Below are 21,713 nucleotides of genomic sequence, written 5' to 3'. Positions count from 1 at the left end.
AACCATATCCAGCTGCTCAGTTCCACAGAGGATGACAAACTTCATCCTAAAATCTAGGGAATAGAAAGATTCCAGTGGAATATATATATTCTATCTTCTTCTTCCAAAAGAAGACTATGTATTAACCAGGCAAAACTATGAAGTGGAAATTATTAAATTGGACATTTTAGGGCCAGCCACCTAGCCAATGGCACTCTAGTACAGAACTAGTTTTGAACTGTAGTTCAGCTCTCTGTGCAGTTCTAAGATACTTCAGCAATGAAACTTCATAAAATTAGTCCACAAATTAAAAAAAAAAGTTGCAATAAGAAAATTGTTCCTCTCCTCATTCTTTTTGAATCCCCTTATAAAGTAGCTTCCCTATCTTTCAAGCTTCCCACTCATGCTTAGAGCATTTCTGTGTCTGATCTTCCCTGCTCACACACGGACCAAACTTGGCTTGTTTGTCTTGCCTAGTGTTTCTTCATAAACTGATGTCCATGCTCCTCTATTTTTTCATTTCCATCAGTTCTCTTCTGCAGAGCAGCAGCTCTCAGGGAGCATGGGGCTTGGAGCTCTAGTCTCACCACTGCCGGTGCACACCACACGTTTCAAATTTGCATCTCATTATCATTCCACAAGTGTCACTTGTGCTTTTGATATAGTGAAAGGCTGAGATTCATATTCTACTCCTAACATACAACACCCCTCGACATTTTGTCTGAGAAAGGTATTTCTGTAAGATAAACAATAAGCAGCTGTTTCTATGTATGATTACAATGCTTTTGTATAAATGAGATATGTGGCCAGCCCTCTCTGTTGTTACTGGAGCATGCCCTCCAAATGTGGAGCAGCCAGACTGCTGGAAGCTTACAGTGCCTGCTGAGTCCTGCCTCTTACGTTTTCTGTTGCACAGAGCAAAAGGTGCCAGCCAGTTTGCAAAGGAGATCCAAACTCTCCTTCTTCTACTCTTTTAATGCATACTATTCTCCCTAACTACTCCTAGTATTTTTAGCAGGCACGTTACACGTCTTTAAATTGTAAGTTGCATTCTTGGAGGCATATGCTGCAGTTATTTAAGTTTGCACAGAAGTTGGAAAAGCTCAGTGAGACACCACAGTGCTATCATAATTGTCCCTTTGGGGGGATACTCTTACTAATATTGCTGCCTACACTGTATATGTGAACATCTGAACCAGTACCCCTAAACTCCTTTTATAGCCACTGATGAACTAATCAATATCGTCAGTGGAGTTTGCCATGAGTCATCTCACCCTAAAACAGACACCTACATCTAAGCCAGATGAATCAACTGAACTCTATCAACTAAGTACCCGTTGTCTATAATGAGAAGTTAGATGTGATACCCATCTGTGGCCACCTACAGCTAGATATAGCTGTAGATGAGTCTTGCCTCAATGTACACCTACATCTTGTAGTTGCACTCAGAGGTCTGTTAGGAGAATGGTGTTTTGGAAATGACAGTGAATTTGCCTTCCTGATTCCTTCTGATGAATCAGATCCACAAACTGATGGCCTGCGACTTGAGGGAGAAATGTTATTTTATACCAGCTGAGAATATGACCCACTGAGCCCATAGTCTAAGTATCTAAGACAAATTGTCACAGCTAACTTATCAGACAGATTTTGTTACCTAATATAAATTGCAACATTCTATTAAAACTCTGGTAACCAAAGCAGGAAAATTCTCCTCTCTCAAAACAGCAGGCTAAACATGGAGTCAGTTGAGGCTGACATCAAAATGTTCTGACTCTTGCAACAGTACAAAGATGGGCACTACTGCAAGGGCAGATGTTTCTCATTCAGCCTACCCCTAGTTTTGATGTACCTGTTGGGACACCTTGGCTGAACCTCAACTGCTGTACATGGGTCCCAATATGTTGAAAAACTTGTGTTTTCATGGGGATCTGAAAAAAAAAAGTTTGATTTGGTGGTATTTATGCTTTTCTTTGAGATGCAAAACTATATTCTTAGGTCAGCTTGTTCTACTGTCAACCTAAAGTGGATAAAGGCCTGGCCTGAACTTCCGAATTTCAAATTAAACCAGACAACATACGTAATTATTATGACATGGAGCAGATAATTTTTCGGACAGAGGTAGACTGATTTTGGTCCTGTGGCAGAGGGAATGATTAGTTTTGTGTTCCACACGCTCGGACCTTCTAAGAGGAGGGAACTCTCTAATTCAGTGGTGAGTAAAAGGAACTAAAAGAAGAACAAATTGCACAGGAAACAGAGCATGGCCTCTACTCTTCCGGTGTTAAGAGCAGTGTACTGCCCTGGGGCTGCCTCAGAGCAACAGGGGCCCTGGGCTGCTGCTTTCGAGGTGGGCAGAGAGCAGAAAGAATTCCTACCCAATGACATCTGGTCTGAGCAGCCCACAGCATATTTTTTCTGCACAGCACCAGCTGGGAATCTTCTGTCAGAAAAATATTTCAGTGTGCTGAACAGTTTGTCTTTGCCAGGTGGAAAATCAAAGTAATAATGGTGATCTGGGGTCAGTTCATTCTGGTGAAAAGGTTTCACACATTTCATTTCTAACCATATCTACAGGATGTCTCACTGAATTTGTCTCTGAGTGTAGTCTCTTCCATGACTTAGACTATAGCACTTTCCTGTTCTCGGGGCATAAATTCACAGGGGTACATTTCCCTAAAGCCAGGACAGTTTTATTCTGACTAGATCCTGATGTGCAATATTGATCATGTATACTGGACAGGGAACTGGATGCACAGGGCAGAATTCGGTTTTTGAGCCCCATCCCACTTGCAGCAGCACTCGATATGAGAAAACAGTTTGAGATGGCTGAAATGAAGTGCTTCAGTTAGCAGAGCAAACCACAATGAAATCATCTGATTTAATGAATGCCAACCTTTTTAAACATTTCATTTTTTTTGAATTGTTTCTCTGACCCATAATTTCTGTTGCATAAAATGACACAACAGTATTTCCTGCAACAGAGAAATTCCAACCCTGAGCCAGCTGAGGCATGACAGATACATAATGTGCCACCACCATCGGAAGGAGACTGTGTCTCCTATGTGGGTTTTAATGAGGTGTTTGAGTCTTTGATCTACATCAGATATTCTCTCAGACTTGAAGTAACAAAGCTGTTTTTAGAAAGTAACAGCAAATTGCCCTACATGCGCCCAAATCTTCTCATATGACGTGAAGGCAGTCAAAGGTCCTATCTGCCCTGCAGCTTACACTCAGCCCCGGTGTGGCTTCCTGCTCTGCTGTTAATGTGTCTAAATCAGTTGCTGAACTTTGCTGCATGCTGTCCAAGGGAGGACCCCTATAAGTAGCTCAAGGAACAATTCCTGCATGAACGCCCCATGGCTGTTGTTGGTACAGAACAAGGCAGAGCAGAACCTTTGGGGAAACTTTTTGAAAAACTGCAGGTCATTGCAAATGAGTATCTGGCTACTCTCCAAATTATGCATGGCTCGTCATCAGCTCCCCAGTACACATAGAAAGCTCTTAAAGGGGTAAGGTGGGCTCCTGGAGGAAGGGTTTTTTGGTCTATCTACAAAAATGCATCCTGTCTGCAGGCCAAGGGCTTAGCGTGCATTTAGCGGTTGGCCTGAGGCCCAAGTTATACTTATACTTGGAGTATGGACTTCCTCACACCACAGAAGATTAGCAGTGGCTCTTGGAGTTTACCGGACTATCATGAATTAATAACAAACAGTACCAGTATTCCGCATCTCCTCTTCAATTTAGGAAAAACTTTTTAAAGGCCAAATCAAGAGACCATTCCCAAAGACCCGTGCCACCTACAGGCATGGTACCATTAAACTGCTATGAGTTGGGACAGAGATCTGGGGAATTACTGGGAGCTGCATGAAGGCTTGTGCAAGATGGATATTACCCATAAAGTACATGCTTACAGACATTATCTGATCCCTGGAGTTATGGAGCTTAAAGTTAACCAAGGAACACTTTGTATCTGCTATTAGTGCAGAGAAGTTCACAGAAATTAACCAGCACAATCTGAACACAACCTGTGAAGAGCTGACACCAAACACACACAATCTGGATATTACCACATCGACTGTAACATAAACCCTGTTCCTGCGGTACCTGGTGAAGGACCAGTGTGGAATACCATTTCAGTAGGAGTGCTGTACCTGGGTTTCCCTGAGCCATGGAGTCATAGATGAGTTTGCAGGACTTCAGCAAGATGGCAATCTTCTTTTCTGGGGAGTAGGCCTTGTGCATGGTTGTGAACTTGTGAAGGATCTTTTCCAGCACAACAGTTTCAGGCACACTGGTTGTGACACCGAGGTCAGTGGTAGTTGTGTTTTGTATCACAAGTTGGTTCTCTTTTAGCTGCTGTAAAGATCCATCTTTGTTGTGGATTTCTTTCAAGTAAGAATTGATGGCTTCTTTTAAAGGTTTAAGGACACATTTGTACAAAGATGACTCAGCAATCACATCTGCATAGAGAAGGGAGAACACAAAATTTCATGATAAATAATCAACACCAAAGTACAGGTGCCAGTAAAACTCCTAAGAAAACATGTGGTTATTCATGTACCGTTGTGTAGCCATGAGCAGGGAACAGGAATTGCAAACCAAAAAATAATTGGCTTGTTACTGGCACCCACCAGAAGTCTGAAAAGAGCTCCAGCTGCCAGCAGCCCCAGTACACCTGCACTGCCTGACTGCCGAGCAGTGCGGCACCGCCAGGCTGCAGGAACACCAGCTCTGGGCAGAGAGGAGGAACCTCACCTAACTGTGCTCCTGCTCACAGGCGGTCCTGTGGGGATTCACCTCATGTCCCTTCAGACATCTCTCTCATCTGTCTATTCACTTTGGGATGAAATTAACTGCATCCTCAAAGTGCCCCTTTCTCCACGCTGACTGAAAAGGGGCTGTAGCCACCAGCTCAGAGGCAGACACCAACATCTGGTCTGAAGCCTCTCACCCTTCCTGCTCAAGCAGCTCTACTTTACTGATGTTTAAGTCAATTCTTACGCCACCTGCGTGTGAGGAAATTGTTTGTGTGGGCTGAGTGTTTGCTTAATGTCCAGCAGGAGACAAAAGGAACCATGAAAGACGGTGAGAAAGTGCCTTTTTTGTCTGCTGTCCACCTCCTAGAAACCAGTGGCAGAGCTAGCAGGGCTGCAGGGATCATTTTTCACCCCTTCACTGTGGCAAAAAGGTCACTGCTAAGGGAGCTGTCTGCTCAGTCAGTGAGGCATGAAACAGAAGGCAGTGACATTTAGGGACACAAAGCGCAAGGATTTCAAAGACTCAGAAAATCAGCCTGAGGCAGGAGGGATTTGAGTGGTAAATCATTCATGAGGGGAATCCCTGTCCTCTACAGGAGAAGGCAGTCATCTCCTAGGCTGACTGGGCCATATCGTGCTGCTAAGGAACTGCAAGTGAACAGGGCTGGATCTAACCAAGCGTGTCTGTAATCCTTGCACACACACAGCTCTACCAAGCAGAACAAGGACACTTCTTCTTTCTGCCTCCTCTCCACCTTCCCCAAGCAAGACTCATAATGAACTTTCTGTGCTGACACCCACTCTGCCTCCAAGAAAGGGGTTGCTGGGAGAAAAGTCCCAGGTGTAATACGAGGTGCGTGAGAAGTGAAACTGTAGTTCCTCTCTCGGAGCTACGTCAAGGGGCAGGCCGTAGGTCTGCTCTGCTGGGAAGGCCTCAGGGTCATCTCAAGCTTTTGCTGGGTGAGAAATAAGTCAGCAGGGGCTGCTGAGACTGGCAGCTGGGCACCTCTGGGTCACCACTGAGCTCCCCCCCCCCTCCCCAGTACTGGAGCTGCAGGGTCTTCTGGACACCCTGGCCACTTCTGTGGTTGGCCATGGTCTGCGCTGGGGGCCTTCCAGCTCCCAGATTGCTCTGAGACAATTTAGGGATCTTATAAGTAGTTCTGCATTGGTTCCCAGGTCCTGTGCAATGAGTTTTAAGTCAAATGAGTGTGTATTCCTTCACGAACTCCCTTGTGTGTTCCCTCATGAACACACATAAATTCACATAAACTTAGGCCAGGCCAATTTTTTTTTTTTTTTTTTTTTTTTTTTTTTTTTTGGCAAGGAGAGAAATGGCAAATTATGCCTCACAGCAGATTGAATGAAACACCCTCAGACATCCAAAAACAATTTTTTTTTTCTCCCTAAGGGCACATAATTGCTGTAGCAGATAGGTGAGAATGCTGCATTTGTGTAGCCAGCAGTGGTCTTACAGCATGCAGCATTTCAATACCTCGGTGCTGAGGTGCACAGACTGACCTGGATCAAGTGATTTCTCCAACCTGCACTCAAAACCGATGCAGTCTTGTCCCTCCTTGTTGGACAGCGACTGGCCCTCAGCTGGCTGCCACAAGCAGGGAGCTCTCCATCCTCACTGCAGTGCGGGGAAAGGGACGTGGAAAGCCAGGGGGAACAGAGCTGTGCAGGGGCATGGCTTTTTGTATTTGCAGTGAACACAGCTCTTTGTGCATACCTCCATACCTATATATTTGTATGCATATTTTTATGCATGTTTATGCATATATACATGCACACATCTCTCTCACACACACAAACATACACTTCTTCTGCTTAAACTCATCCCCTTAAAACATTCAGAATGGTATTTCCCCCCCCCCCCATTGGACTGCTGGAGTTTTGAGATGCTCCCCCAAATGTTGGCAACCACAGAGTAGACTTCAGTTCAAACCCCTCAGCTTTTGGGAAATGGCTTATAATTTCTGTAAAGCAGAACTTGTGTCTGCACAGTTCTGTCTCCCTCCTCACTTTCCCAAATCCTTCCCAAGGATGAGTAAAGCACAAACACCTACCTAACTGTTCCTCAGTGTAGGTGGCTGGGTCTATCAGAGATTTCAACTCAGTGCTCTGCACTAAGTAACTCTTTAGTTGTGTCATCATCATCCGTATTTCTTGTAGCATCTCTGTGCTGGAGCTCTGCTTTGCCATCATCTCTAAACTGTACACTCTGTAGTCCCGCACGAGGTTGCCAAAGTACGAATCCTTGTCCTGTGCCAGCTCCACTATCTTCTTCTGCAGCTTTCTATCATTTGACAAAAAGACTGTGAAGACGTTGGACAGGCTGACAAAGGACAGCCTGTTCTTGGCCTTGTCCAATATCATGGAGCGTGTCTTCTTACCAGATGAGCTATTCAGCATGTCCAAGTCATCCTCGGTGCTGCTGGTGGAGTAGGAGTCTGGCTCGGATGCTGACGCCTGAGCTACAGCGCTGCCTCCCAGGCCTTCCAAAGACAAGTGGGAACCTTTCAGTTCGGCTGAGATCACAGACTTGCGGCCACGTCCCGGTTCAGTCTCAGTGGTTGTGCAAGCTGCACCACCTGCCACAGGTGCTGAGCCACTCGTGCATTGAACCTGCACCGCAGACACAGCCAGCTCCACCACCGTTCTTTGCTTTGACTGGCAGGAGCTGGGGACCCTCGGTACTTGGGAGAGCCTCTTCCTTCTCGGTGGAGGGATAGGAGGTGGCTTTCCATTCTTAATGTCATTACTTTGTATATCAGGCATGTGCTCCTTCTTCTCTGCAGGTTCAGGCTTTGTCTCCTGAAACTGTGACACAGCCCTTTCAGGAACCTCCCCAGGCATTTCTACAGCCTTTCTGCACAGCAGCCTTTTATCTCTGCTCTCTGTACTCGCGTCTTGTTTTCCTTCTCCCTGTTCCCCTTTCAGCGTTTCACAACTTCCAGGCTTACCCAAGCAGCTCTCCTCTGAGGTCCTCTCACAGAGCCGTCTCCGCGGGGGGACGGAGGGCTGGGAACCCTTCTTGGGGCTCGCTGCCGGGGACTCCTTGAGTGAGCCGCTCTGCTTCCCTTCTTCTTCTTCACCGTCACCGCCCTCAATTTTCATTTCCTTGATGCTCTTTCCTAGTGGCTGAAGAAGCAGCTGGTTTTCTTCACAGGCCGTCATCGGATCCCGCGGGAGCTTCAGAGAAGACTTCTGACCGTGAGCGTGAGAAGGGGGCGGTGGGGGGGGGGCGGCGGGGAGACCTCCTTTCGGCAAGCGTGGTGTCAGGGGGCAGATCGACGCTCACAGTGTGGCCTTTAGGAGGAGGTACATCTGGAGGAAAAGGATTACTGCACTCTTCTATAAAAATAGGATTCACGAACCACAGCCTGTCATTTCCTATTGACAGCTCAATTTCACATGAGCAGTGGTTTGTGCTACTTGCAAAACACTGGGTAGATCTTAAACTGTCTGCCTGGGCAGTGCTGAAAGCAGAGTCTCTTGCAGGGTGGGATAACCCCTCTCCTCTTGTTCCACGGTTTAAGGAGGAATCCCAGAAGTCTGTCAAAAAAAAAAAAAAAAAGTTAAAAAAGAAGAAGCATGTAAAAACACCCTGAGAGAATTTTAGCTGCTAACTGTATGTGGAAGTCCTACTTTTTGTTAAAAGAAATGGCACACATCTTTCACACCTCTGCACTAAACAGTGTGAAGAAAGGGTTGCTTGATTTATGTTCGTGAGATGTATGAAACCAGGGGAAAATCTCAGAAGATTCATCAGAAAACTATTTCTTGCCAATTTTAGAATGCTCCTCTAGTGAGAAATATTAATGCTGTGCCGCCTGTGCAGTATGAGCAGGAAGGTACAAGTAGCAAATATGAATGTTTGAGAAGAATGTTCTGGGGCTTGTTCAGTGATCAGTGCCCTCAAAATGCAAAGGTGGGTGAAGACCCCCAACAAGTGCTGTCTGCCTCTTGCTGACCATGGGAAGGTGTGGGGCTGGGATGTGCAGCCTGGACCCAATATGTGCTAGGAGCACCAGAGTCATCAGATAAAGACCACTCCACCCTGCAGTGAGCTCATATGGTGGGGTCTGATCCTGCCTTGCAATACAACCACTCCAGAAATATATGACTTTGTGTTACTTCCACAGATCAAATTTATCATTAACTTATACAGCTCTAGATGACCATTATCCAGAGCCGTGCCCAGGCTCTGTTTTGCACCTTGCCTTGAGACTGCGTGCCTGCAGGAGTGAAAGAGAAAAGATGGGGCACAGGGCTGTGTACACAGGAGGGTTTCGTACTGAAGGACTACAGAATGGTTAAGTATGTCAGTGCCATCAGCTCTGACTGGAAAAAGAAGGTGATTCAGGTGCAAAAAGTCATTTTATGTGTCACAAATATATTATTGGAATTTATCTTTCAATAAATTGTTTTAAAAATTATGAAGTGTTTGCATTTTGTATGTATTCTGAGCAGTTTCAGTGCATTTTTAACCTATTCTCCTTTCCCCAGAAGTGTATTTTCAAAACTGCTTGCCTTACTGGTGTGTTTGCTTTTAATCACTCCTAGAGCTGCTAATTCAGGGTCCACTACTGGAAATATGAGGAAATAGAGGATCCTGCAACCTCTTTGTCTTCTGACCAAGGAAAGAGGTAAAATCCTCTGAGGGTATTCCCTGGGTGAGTACTGCATAGATGCCTATGGATTTAGGGACAAGGGGAAGATGGGAAATCCCCAAAACACAGAGTTGCAGATAACTAAATTAAACTGTTCCAGCATGCCTGGTGCCAAGCCTGCAGCTGCCTTGCTGCAAAAACCTCACTTGCCAAGCCCACGAGGAGACACACATGGGATGGCCTCAGAGCCCAACATGCAGCCCTGGGGCTGCAGCACAGCTCTCAGGGCTCTGCCTTCAGCCGAGCCTGGCCAGGGCCCTGCTCTCCTGTTGGCTGCACCAGTGCAGCCCCAGCTTCCCACCACAGGGAAGAGGATGCGGAGCTGGGCTGGCCACAGCCTTGTGCCTCCTCCTAAAAACCAGCACCCAGAAAAGCCTGGAGTGACTCCCGGTAGGAAGGCTACAGCAGAGCCTAAAACAGAGCAAAGAAACTCTTTCACTAAAGCCAGCACTGAACTGTGGAGTGAAACACGTTCAGATAAAATCTCTCCACTACATCCCCAAAGACAGACCACTTCTCCTAGATGTATTCCCCAATGCAGACGTGACTTTGGGTGGCTTCCTGCTTGCAGCCAACTCCTCACAGTTGCTGGCAAAGCCATCTTTTTCTACTGCCACCACGACCTGCCCTACAAAGCCTCTGCTTTTCCCCCTGGTGCCTCCCTCTGCCAGCAATGTCACCCCCAGGCACGTCCAGCAGGCGTGCAGGCAGGGCAGGGCAGGTGGCTGGCTCCTAGCTGCCTCTGCTCCCTCTGACCAGGCATTTATACGGAATACCTACAGAGAAGGCTACATGCACGAGTGAATTAGACGACTGCATCTGCCGTTACAGAGAGAGAGATAGGGCACCCACAAGTGAAGAATGTGGCCACAAGTCACTAAAGCAGTGGAAGGTCATGTGCAGTGTCAGACATGGAGCAGAAAGGCTCCTGCACGACTGTCATGTTCGGGTGGCGAAGGGCCTTTAATTTTATTTGGGTCAGTTTACCCACTGCAACCCAGCAGCCATCTCTCTGTACTACACTAGCAAGCCAGTTATTCTGTGTCCACCACCACATCCTTGCTCAAAAAAGGCAAATTCTGAAAAACCTTCTGAAGCCCTGATGTTTAAAGTCAGACCCTTGGACACCTTCAGTACCTCGTGCTCTCCTAATAGCATGTTGTACTTGCTTTGACTCTGTCCCTGAAGGCAGCAGGATGCCCATGGCTCAGTTTCCCTGTGCTGAAAAATGGAGATGATAACGGCATCTCTTATAAAGAATCTGGTAGTCTAAGGATGCAGTAAGTTAGTGTTACGTACCATCTCTTCCCTTCCATTCCTATCAGGATGAAATTGTTGATTTAGCAACCTAGGCTAGTATCCATGGCTAATTTGACTTTATGAGCATGTCACCGTGTTTTCTTCGGGAGGCTGAGGTTAGCACAGCTGTATTCTCTGATTCCCTACCATGACAGGGAGGAGAATAAAGAAGCTTAAAATTAAAGTGTTGCCAGGAACAGCAGCACTCTTGACAACAGAAATCAGGAGCAGACGTGCAGATGCAACAGCACATATGGTACCATGTTACCAAGCCCCTCATGTCCGAGGCTGTCTAGGTCATGATTTCCCTTGCTCTAAATCCTTTGGGTGTCAGCAAATGCAGAGAAGTGGAAGTCAGAATATAATGCAGAATCTCATGGGCTGAGGAAATGGTGAGTAAACCTATCTACAAAAGGGAAGTTGGTTATGTTTCTCAGGAGTGGGCAAGGATAAAACACTGTGACAAAAATGCAGTGCTGCACTCAGTCTGTGAAGGACCAGATGAAGCAGTGGCGGTCTTCCCAAGGGCTTCACAGCTGCTTCACAAATGTTGTTTCCCAGCCCAGCCACACAGTCTTGTGCAACAGGAAGGGGCAGTCTGGTCTTCTCCCATTGCTGTCCTGGTTCTTCCCTCACCCTACATTCTGGGATGGATGATTAAGAAGTTCTTTGAGGTTTTGGCACTTGTGTGAAGAAGATAAGTGTTCTCTGTGCCCCGCAGTCACACTAATTCTGCTACTAAGACACCGTTTGTACCAGTGAGGTCAGGACTACAGGCCCTGCAGTATATCTGCCTTGACATATATTTTACAACCAGGCCCTGGTTGTAAAAATCCAACTTGCAGAAAATCCAACTTGCAGATTGACTTCTTATTTTCATCCCTTGTCCCCTTCCCTCCTCTCCCCCCTCAAAACAAACAAACAAACAAACAAAACAACAACAACAACAACAAAAATCACTTTGAAATAAATAAGAATCAACATACTAGGATTTCAAACAACACTGGGGTTCCTTTGGGAGTGCCGCAATGGGCAGCACATATTGTTTGTACCTGTGAGATTTTGTTCCAGGAAGCAGTGAACACCACCACTCATTACTTCATCCTCTTTGACCTCACTGAGACAGCATGACACTCCAAGAAGCTAGCATAATTTCCCAGAAAATCTCTACACAATAGCATTTTTTCTCAGTTGTCAGAAGCTTCCCTAGCATGCAATGTCCTATGGCAAACAAACCTCTAGACATCCCTACTTTTATGATCACCACTGTACAGGAGATAATACAACCAACGCTGCCTTGGTGCTTGTGCTTTGGTTAATCCTTTCATAAGTTGCCGGAGACTTCCCTGGATCACAGCCTTCTCTGCCGGTTCAGATTAGAGAGAAAGCTGAAGAATCATGATGTACTTCTTATGCTTTAATCCAAATGTTTTCATTTGTTATAATGAATTTTGTAATAAGTTTGCAACTTGTTATCTCAAGTTGCCTGTTTTACTCCCATGTTCAAGAATTGGAACATATTCAAAACAGAGGATGCTGAGAGTGTTAAGAGGCAAATCTGCTCGTCAAATTCAATGAAGCTGGTTGAACTGAAACCAGAGGGGTTTGCCCATCTGGTTTAGACCTCCCAATGGGAGGTCTAATGCAGAAGATCCAAAAATAGATACCAAAAGCCCCAAGGTGTTCTTCTGAGTATCTCTAAGTGAGCAAACTCTTCAGCTTCCAGCATTGTTTCACTGTTTTCAACAGCTGAATAGAAACTGAAAAGCAAAGGAACATGATAGGCACTTGCTATCTGCAACAGTCATCTCAAGTGGAGTGCATTTAATGGAAAGATATAGGAAGGAAAGAGAGTGCATTCAGGTAACAGAACTGCATTTTCCAACTCTGTAATTCTATATTTGCAATCTAAAACTTGCTCATTTGGTGCTGTCACTAAAAATAACATTTTTTATGTATCTTATTGGTGTGAGGCAAGAGAACACACTGGGATGCTTTTCTACCAGCTGGAAATCCAGCAATAGGAAGCAGACATACCAAAATACGAAAATATAACATTTCCATCAGGATTGCTTCAACATATCAGAAGGGGAAATTACAAAGATGTTTTCCTCTTTTCATATACCTCTGATGTCAACTACTTTGAATGTGTGTAAGCTATCCTGAGAGGCTGTGCTGTGCTTCAGCTATTGAAATTTTTGCCCCAGCTTATACAGTGAAAATGTAGGTGCCATGCCCTGCATGGAAGTTCAGTGGAGGTTTAAGTCCAAAGGGGTGGTGTGGCTTTTTTTTCAGTGCGCTTCCATGAACCTAAAGATAACAAATATTTTCTCTCCTACATTCAGGCTTCCTCTTCTCTTCTGGAGACAATAGCTCATTTATTCACCAGTTGCATTATGTCTGTGGAAGGCACTGTGGTTCTTACAAGCCTCAGAGAAACCCTGAGAGCTGTGAGGGACTTACCTATCCCCAGACTAGAGATAATTTCAAGATCTTGAAAGCTATTGGCTTCTAATATTGCTTGTGGTAGCTTCAGGGTGAAGGGCAGCAAATCTCTGTAAAAAAGAAACACAGTGAAAAACTAATGAAAGAATAAACCCCACAATTGCTAGGAACTCCATAATTCACTGTTGGTTTAGTGATTGAATTGGCTTGCAATTTCAGCCCCTTTCTGAAAAGTATTGAAAGTTGCCTGAGGCCAGCAAGGAATCGTGCATATTGTGCCGACCTGGCTTGCTCTGATTTCATAAGAGATCACCGGCTCCTGTGGTGATGCTTCATGCCTTGCCACTGGTTTAATCATGGTGCCTTGGCTTCCCCCTCTGAAAACAGCAGTAATGTCACATCAGGGGAGACTGCAGGTTTCAAAATACCTTCCCATGAAAAGTGAAGGTAATTAGAAAATGAAGTATCATTAGAAAAAACATTATTTCTGGCCTGGAGGAGATTTGCAGTCCTTTTTTTTTTTTTCTTCCTCTTTCAGCAGTCAGTGTAAGTGTAAGGCACAGGAACACAGTGAGAAACGGTGGGGTTAGGAAAGACCCTTCTGAGCAGGAGAGACCCCCGGGTGAAGGTCAGATAGTGGTGAGGTGCGGTGTGTTCCTGTGAAAACACACAGAGCTCTCTGCTCTCAGATTTGTGACTGTTTGATTTCTTAACAGATGCTGTATTTTCCCTGAAAAAAGATGCATTTTTCAGAGGATGGTAGCTGGGCTTCATTGAAGCACACCCTATGTCTGAAATAATTTAATGGAGCTCTTGGGCTGGCAGTCAACTGCTTAGGTTTGCCTCTTGCCCGGTGACAATGTGCTAAACCTCTTCCTACCTCAATCCTTGTTCTAGCAAGGATAGAAAAGCTGGCAATCATAGCCTCTAAAAGGAATGAGGCAGGGGCAATTTCCACTTTAAAAAGCTTTAGCACATAAAAATGTTCTGCAAGCTTCAGGAAATTATTTTAGAAAAAGCTGGTGATGTGAGCAGGTAGTCTCTGCTACATGAGCACACACAGCAAACAAACAAACAAACAAAAAACCACAACTGGACTGCATGCCTGAGGACCCCTCTGTGGAGAGATGTACGCCTTTTCATTTTTCTGAACCCTCTGTTGTCGCATTATTTGGCATTAACAGGTTTGACCACGGGAGCTGTTTTCATGGCAGATACCAGGTTTAAAAAAGGAAGGGGGTGCCCACGGGCCTTCTCCTTTATTTGTTATTGTTACATGCTTGAGTCATTTGTGCCCATTTTTGTATGTGTGTGTGTGTAGAAAAATATGTCTAAAGTCAAGAAACACAAAGACTTTACATTAATAGAAAAAAAAAAAAAAAGTGATTTTATTTATGGGGCAAGCAGCTTGCAGATAAGCCACTAAAGTCACAGTTATCTACAGGTGTAATTTTTGTGATGTAAGGTAATATACCCATTATGGGAGAACAGGCCAAACTTTCTTTTGGAAAGAGCTTGTGAGGCCTGATAAACTGTTTCCAGATATTTATAGATTACTATTTACTACAGCCCTGAAAACAGGCCTCTCTGCTCATTATCACAGATTGCTTCTATGAGCTGCCAGGAAATAGCAGGTCCGTGCCTAAGCAGCCTTTTTATTACCTGATTCTGTCAGGAAAATGACTCCCTACTCACCTTATCTTTTGACAGCAAACTAAGAAATCACCTCAACCATCTGAATGTATATTTGACATTCAGAAGTAACAAGATATAACAGGAACTAACAGGAACTAATAGAAAAGCTTTTTTTTTTTTTTTTTTTTTTTTTTTTTTTTAATTTTATTTTCTGGGGCTCATTCTCAAACCATGATCCTTTCTGCAGGAAAGCAGAAGCGAGCAGAATTTTCCCTGCCACAAGCCAATTGCCTGGAAATGCCCAGTATTCCTGCATGCTCCTTCAGTAGGACAAAAGTCTTTTATGTGGCATTCAGGGTAATTTTTGCCTATTCCATAGGGTCTATGCATATCTAGATGGCTAAATGACTTTTTATCGATGGTGCTGAGAGAGTGCAGTCCCTTGGGTGCGGGTAGGAGTCCTGCTCCAGCAGTGTTGAACTCAGCTGGCAGCAGAAGCAGCCCCCAAAACAGCGCCAGTATCTTTCTGGGTAAGCTGCAGCACACTGTGTCATACCATAGACAGACTGCTCCAGCCATGTGAGCTAAACAAGTCATAGCACGACTGCCCTGTGAACATATCCCGAGTTTGCTCTCCTGTCTTAAATGGAAATAAACTCTTTAAGAGTAATCTAAGTCTATATAATGAGGCCAGAAGTTTACATCCAGCTCAAAACCAGGCCTGCTAAAGCAGGGACAGGCTAAGCAGGGTGCGTAGGTGTTGCTGCAATGTACTTGGCACAATCACACGGATCAGAGGAGACGGCAGGCACGCAGGTGTAATTACATAGCGGGATTCAACAGCTGGTGAGCAAACCTCACTCTAATGAAGAAGACCTCACAGGTCTTCCCCATCTCTGTGCCCACTACATTTGGTATTTTTACACCGTGCAAACATGGAATGTCTGCTCTTCATCACTTTATTTTTTGGCTAAATAACAGATTTATTTTTTTTTCAGGACAGCTCTCCTTGAGAGTGACTAAGTGCTCTGAGTCTCTTGTGGGCAACAGTCTGTCAGCAGCCTTGCTAAGTTGCTGCCAGGTGTGTGTAGATGCTTAAAGGTGCTTTTAGTAAGAGATAGTTAATCCAGGAACTTTATGCTCCTGTGCCCTGCTAGCCCCTGTGCTGTGCCTTGGTCTTTTGTGGGTGCAGCCCTACAGACCTTTCTCAGACAAAGCTGCCAGCAAACTCAGGGGCAGTTGTGGCTGCGATGTGGGAAAGACTTATGGGCAAAGGCAGTCCAGAAAGGACAGCCACCCCAGGAGAGGAGTGACTCCTCTGTGGAAGCAATGAATCCAACTCACCTACTGACGCAGTAGAAGGCAACCAGTTTGAAGATATCCTCAAATACAAGGACAGATCCTTCCAGGTACAGGACTGATGAAAAACAAAAAAGATAGTCAGCAACTCTTTGCTTTAAGATGTACGGTAAAAAAGCTGGCTGGGTTTCAGTCACACATCCTGTATTCTGTGATTGCCCAGTCTTTGCATGGAATCATATGAAGAGGCATAAGGAATTGGCTTCAGATGGCCAAGCACGCTGAGACTCTTCAGGGAAACACTAGAGAAAAGACATCTCAGCTTGGTTTACTGAAAAGTTAGCTCAAGATGTCAGAATGTTGTGACAGTAATGGAAACAATGGGAAGAAGAAAAACAGGTCACAGCCAAATGGTTCATTACAAGTCCATCTATCTCCAAGGAACTGCAGATCTGCAGTCTATGTGGGGCTGTCCTTACAACCCTGTAATCTCTTTTGGGATGGATGGACAAAGTGCTTTCAAGTTCAGAAATGGAAATTACTGTTTCATTCGATGTGTGTGGGCTCTGCCCTGGGTCACGCAGGCAGTGTGAGCACAGCCTGTTCCTAGCTCCCCCACCTTTCCCCTCCCTTTGTGTTATACAGCAAGAGTGCTGCCCTTTAAGTGGCAAAATGCAGTCTACAGCATGCCGCAGAGCTCGTCAAGATGACCTCCTTTATAACAGCATGCTATGGCGTTGTACAGCCCAAATCTCACACTATTACAGAGATTTTGGTTGCTAAACTAGAAAAATATTCCCTGGCTGGTGGAGAAAATTTCACATTGACCAAGAACCCAAGGCAGGGAGAAAGTAATGGATCTGTGGGAGAAGTGTCCATCTTTGCTTCTGCTTTACAAATTGTCTGTGCGTGTGTGTACCCAGGACACAATCACAAGCAGAAACTTACAGATTTAAGGAAATCTGTGGTGGTTTCTCTAAGCTGCCTGCTGAGATCCAGAGCCCTCGGAAGGCAGCACCAGCTCGGACCAACGTACTGGTGCCGGCAGCCGCTCCGCACCACCCTCAGCTCTGTGTCCTGGACCACGCACAGCTCAGCCAGCGGCATCGAGCTCAGCTGTGGTGATTCAGCTTCCTCGGTCTCCATGATTCACAGCCCTGTGAAACCTCTCCAGCTCTTTGCCTGGTTATTGCTTCCCCTACAAAGCAAGGCCTTCAGTGTCTGCAGGAGGGGAGGTATTTGGGCAGCTCCTGGCTCCCCTGGCTCCATCCACAGGTGGGTAGGGAGACACTGGCTCTCCTTGGCCCACAAGAAGAGATTCCCATGGGAAGGAAATGCTCAAGCCTTGTCCCTTCGGCTCAGCCTCACAGTTCATTCCCCAAACAAGGCATTTCCTCCTTTTACTTCTCCCTTCGTCCTAGCCCAGGCCCTGCAGGTTACTATTTTGGGCTCAATACACCAATGTCGGCATTTTTTTAAAGTGGCAAAGACTGCACGGTTCTCAGAAGTTGCTCTTACCATCAGCATGTGTTGGATCAGCACAAACAGATCACCCTCAGCATGCACACTCACACCATACTGCAACATGGATTTTAAAACTTAGTTGGAGCAAAACAACCCCTTTTCCTTACATTTCTTTCATAACTGGGGAAAAAATATCCAGCAAGTTTTTTTTCTTTTTTTTCTTTTTTTCTTTTTGCTTAATAAGAATCATGTTTCTGTCAGGGAATTTTATTACACATCTACCACGAGCAATTCCAATAGTTTGAAATCCATCTGCTTTGCAACTCTGACACAGGAAACTGAAATAAAGACAAACAACAACAACAAAAACAGTGCTGTTTTGGAGAGTTAGGCAAAACCCAAGAGTCTCTGAACTCCCTCAAATCCTCAGCAATTAAACACAGCCCTTTGTGCAGACGCCGGCTTTAAGGACATTTTTCTGTGAAGAACCACATGTTCGCTTTGGCATCCCAAGTTGCAGGTGGATGTAAGAGAGCACGCTGCACCTGTAGGTGTTTACAAACGCAAGCAGATTGCTCAGATTTGGACTAATGATTGTTTCTGTGCCAGGAAGCTGCCATTTGGGAGCTGGAATTTTAACAAAGGATTAGTCCAAGCACCTCAGTGTCAGGAGAGGAGTATCCACGTAGAAGTGTCTTGTCACCGTACAGTTACACTTCCTCCCACATATAATTAAATAGCATAAAACACCACGAATCACCAGGCATTATACAGCTAAAGCAGTCTAGGTGCCAAAGAATCCATTGTACTGAGACGCACAGAGCTGATGGGACATTTTGGGGGTGGCCTGGAACAGGTAAGGACAGAAAAACGCTGCTTTAGGTGTCTCATTACTCAGGACACCAGCACCATCAGGACCAGTACTCTGCCCCAAATTGCTTCTGAACAGTGCCAGGGTCACAGCATTGTGAGGACTGGTGTGGGGGCAGCCTCCCTGCTGCAGCACACACAGAAACAGCAAGACTTTTTCCTTAACTTGCTTTTTTTCCCCCACAATCACTTGCTGTGTGACCCCAGCAAGCATCACTGCAAGCGCTGCTTCTTGATGGCTTTGCTGCCGGGAGGCAGGCGATGGTTCAGCATGGGAGCACCTCTGGTAGGAACGGTTGTCAGTCACTTGTGGAGACCACTGGGGAAATGTGCAGTGTGCGTCCTGCTGCGTCTTTCTTCTTCTTGGAAAGATGCAGAAAATAGCAAGTTTGTAATGCTAAGAGGGCTCTGCTGACTGCTGGGGACATAGCCTCTCTTGCCCAGTGCCATTATGCCTCAAGGCACCCTGCTTGGAGGAGACATGCAGGTGAGGTGCTCTTCTCTGCCTGTGGATGTGCTGGGATCAGCTGGGGACGTTTCACTGACATGAGCACTGCTGCTCGGGGAGGGATCACGGTGTTGTCACACATAGGAACTCATGACTTTTGCTAAAGCTACAAGCAGGCACTTTTCTGCTAGGTTGGTGCAATCCTGCTGAAAACTGCAGAGGCAAAATCCATCCTTCCTGGGCTCATGAACTACACCCAGGGCACCTGAAATGCAACCAAAACTCTACCTCTCACCAGATAGCATCAGGATGACAAGAATGTGATGAAAAAGAAAAGCAAAAATAGGCTGGGTTCTGGAAGCCAGACATTGTCACAGCATATTGAGTTTTTAGAAGCCCACAGAAAAGATGTCGCTTTCAGGAAACAAAAGCAGAAATGTGGAGATCAATGGTCAGTTTTAAGCAGCCTGAAATGAAGATACCAGAATTAATTGTGATTTTTTAGGGGTGATGGAAACTTTAGTAACGTGCTAGTGGTTCTGTTGACTGTGTTCTGTTTTCTGCCCTGTTACTAATTGGTAAGAGAGCAGGACACAGCCATATTACACACTGCTATAAATATGATCATTTCATCTTCCCTTTCACTTCACCAACATGCTCTGAAGAATGTCATCTCTGGGCGCTGACTGGAATCTGTCCTCAAGTTTCCTTCTCTCTTTTGAACTCAGCATCATTTCTCTATCTGGATGCTGATGTTTTTGAGTCATATTGGCCCTGGGCATTCTGCCTTCCTCTCCTCTTTGATTTTTCCCTGCAGATTTGCATTTGCAAGTCCTGTTGTTCTGGTCACATGGACAAACCACCCCAATTTCCGTCTTCTTGCTGCTTATACAGGCTCATGGGACCCAATTACCTCAACTTCTTCTTCTCTAATGGAGCTGTTAGTCCCATTCACTGTTTTTGATATTTGTGTAATCCTTTGGAGACATCTGAATTCAAAGATACGAATTTCTTATTCTACAGCAGTTGTGTTTACATGGGACTACTGAGGACACAACCATCCTCAGAGGTCCAGCCTCGATGTGCCGGAGATGTGCTTGTATCTTTCCAGATTCTGGCAAGCTATGAGATTTTCTGTCATGGGAGTGATTCCACTTCTAAAGATTTAAGATGATAACTCCACAGTCCTTTAACCAGACCTCTCCTGGGCATTTCTCTCCATGATATGTCTCTTGCTCGATACCTCAGTTGCCATGACATTGCTTGCACTGACCCTTGGCAGCAAACAGTTCTGCTGCCTTCAGCCCTTCACTTGCCACAGCCGAGGGATGGCTCCAAGGCAGAGGTTACCGACTGCCCTGCTTCCAGATGCCGATGCTCCTGCGCCTCCAAGGGAAGGTGTGAACACAGCTGGTGGCAGGAGCAGTTGCACAGGCCTGGCTGTCATTCCTGTCATGCTCTCCTGAGGAATGTCAGGGAGTGACATAACCCTTCACATCATTGCTCCTGTTCCCTGAGCACATGTAAAGTCCTGCTGGCTCCTCTTCATGCACTAGGGTGCTGGTGGTATTAAGAGAAAGAGCTTTAGCTAGAGAGAGGGAAATTTAGATTATGTTGGCAGAAGTCCTTATAGTGTTCATGGTGTCTTCATGTCTGCAACAGCTCTGTGTGCAAGCTCCTATATCTGACCCTGACATTGCTTCTTCTATTACCTTTCAAAGACTTTTTCAATGGCACTGTATGACCCGTGCTGTGTTCCTGTAAAACACTGTCAGTGTTTATCTGTTCTCTTTACTCAAGGTCTTTTTTTTTTTTTTCCGTAATCAGCTGTTTCTGCTTCTTCCATTTGATGTCTAAGATGTAGCTTCCTTTTTGTTGCACAGTTCTAGGCTGTCTTAGGCAACCCAGGACTATTTTGTCTTTCTTGTCTTTTCTAGTGACTCTTTCATCAAGTTGATGGTTGTTTCTTTCCTTTATTATTATAATTTTTTACTCAACAAGAAAGAGCAGAAACCAGAAACTTCCCTATTTTGGACTTCTGACAGTCTTCTGTTGTGCATCCAACTCATGCTTTCTCACAGGATTACAATTTTATGGTTTCCTCTGGAGTTTAATCTTTTTGGCAATGACGAAAAAAATCACTGCTGTTGGCAGTTCATGGGAAATAGAAACTAATGAATTATGAAAGTGATAAAGTGTTAATGAGCTTGGGTCTAGACTGTAAGATAAATCTGCCTTTAAACTATGTTCTTCACAGGGTGCAATTGTATTAGGCAGAATGAAATTATGAATATGCAGTGAAAAGAAAAAAAAAAAAAAAAAGAAGGTGCAAAATGCAGGCCTTTGCAGTCCTGTCATACCAGAGGTGAGCGAAATGGAGGAGGCACTTGGCAAAGTGCATGGTTTCCCTGTGCACCTTGTGCTAAGAAAAAAGACTGTCCTCACAGCCACGGGGGTCTCAGCCACCCCACTGTGCTTTGCTTCACCCACGCTCAGCCAAGCAGATGGGCAGCACCTTGGTGCACACTAAAACGCCATGCCTTTAGTTCAGCACAAATTCTTGCTGCTGCCTGGACTCATTGCCTCTGCTGCAGGATGCTCGAGCAGGGATGTGTTACAGTCATTTCGCTGCTCTATTTCCTCCTTATTGTGAATAGTATTTCAGCAGGCACTGAGAGGGTACTTCAAGCTCTCAAGGGTACTTCAAGCACAGCTAACCCTGCCAGAAGAGAAGTGTCACAGCTCCTCAGTGCTTTCCTTGCAAGTATCCATGTGAACAGTCCTGGCAGACCCATGGGCACTACCCATCGTTTCAGGACTTAAGAGCAGAGCACAAGC

General features: G+C 45.4%; 1 protein-coding gene across 1 annotated transcript in view; it reads right to left on the bottom strand.

Moving 5' to 3' along the window:
* RIN3 (Ras and Rab interactor 3) overlaps nt 1-21,713 on the bottom strand; it is a 68,449-nt gene that overhangs the window by 11,021 nt on the left and 35,715 nt on the right. The window contains 5 exon segments of the mRNA XM_035327110.1: nt 4,131-4,439; nt 6,809-7,985; nt 7,987-8,297; nt 13,178-13,269; nt 16,139-16,211. Of these exon segments, the coding sequence (XP_035183001.1) occupies nt 4,131-4,439; nt 6,809-7,985; nt 7,987-8,297; nt 13,178-13,269; nt 16,139-16,211 (1,962 nt within the window).

Source organism: Oxyura jamaicensis, chromosome 5 (assembly GCF_011077185.1).
Source record: "Oxyura jamaicensis isolate SHBP4307 breed ruddy duck chromosome 5, BPBGC_Ojam_1.0, whole genome shotgun sequence".
In the NCBI taxonomy this organism is placed as follows: Eukaryota; Metazoa; Chordata; class Aves; order Anseriformes; family Anatidae; genus Oxyura; species Oxyura jamaicensis.
Note: the sequence above shows the minus strand (reverse complement) of the source record. Positions and strands in the feature narration are given on the sequence as shown.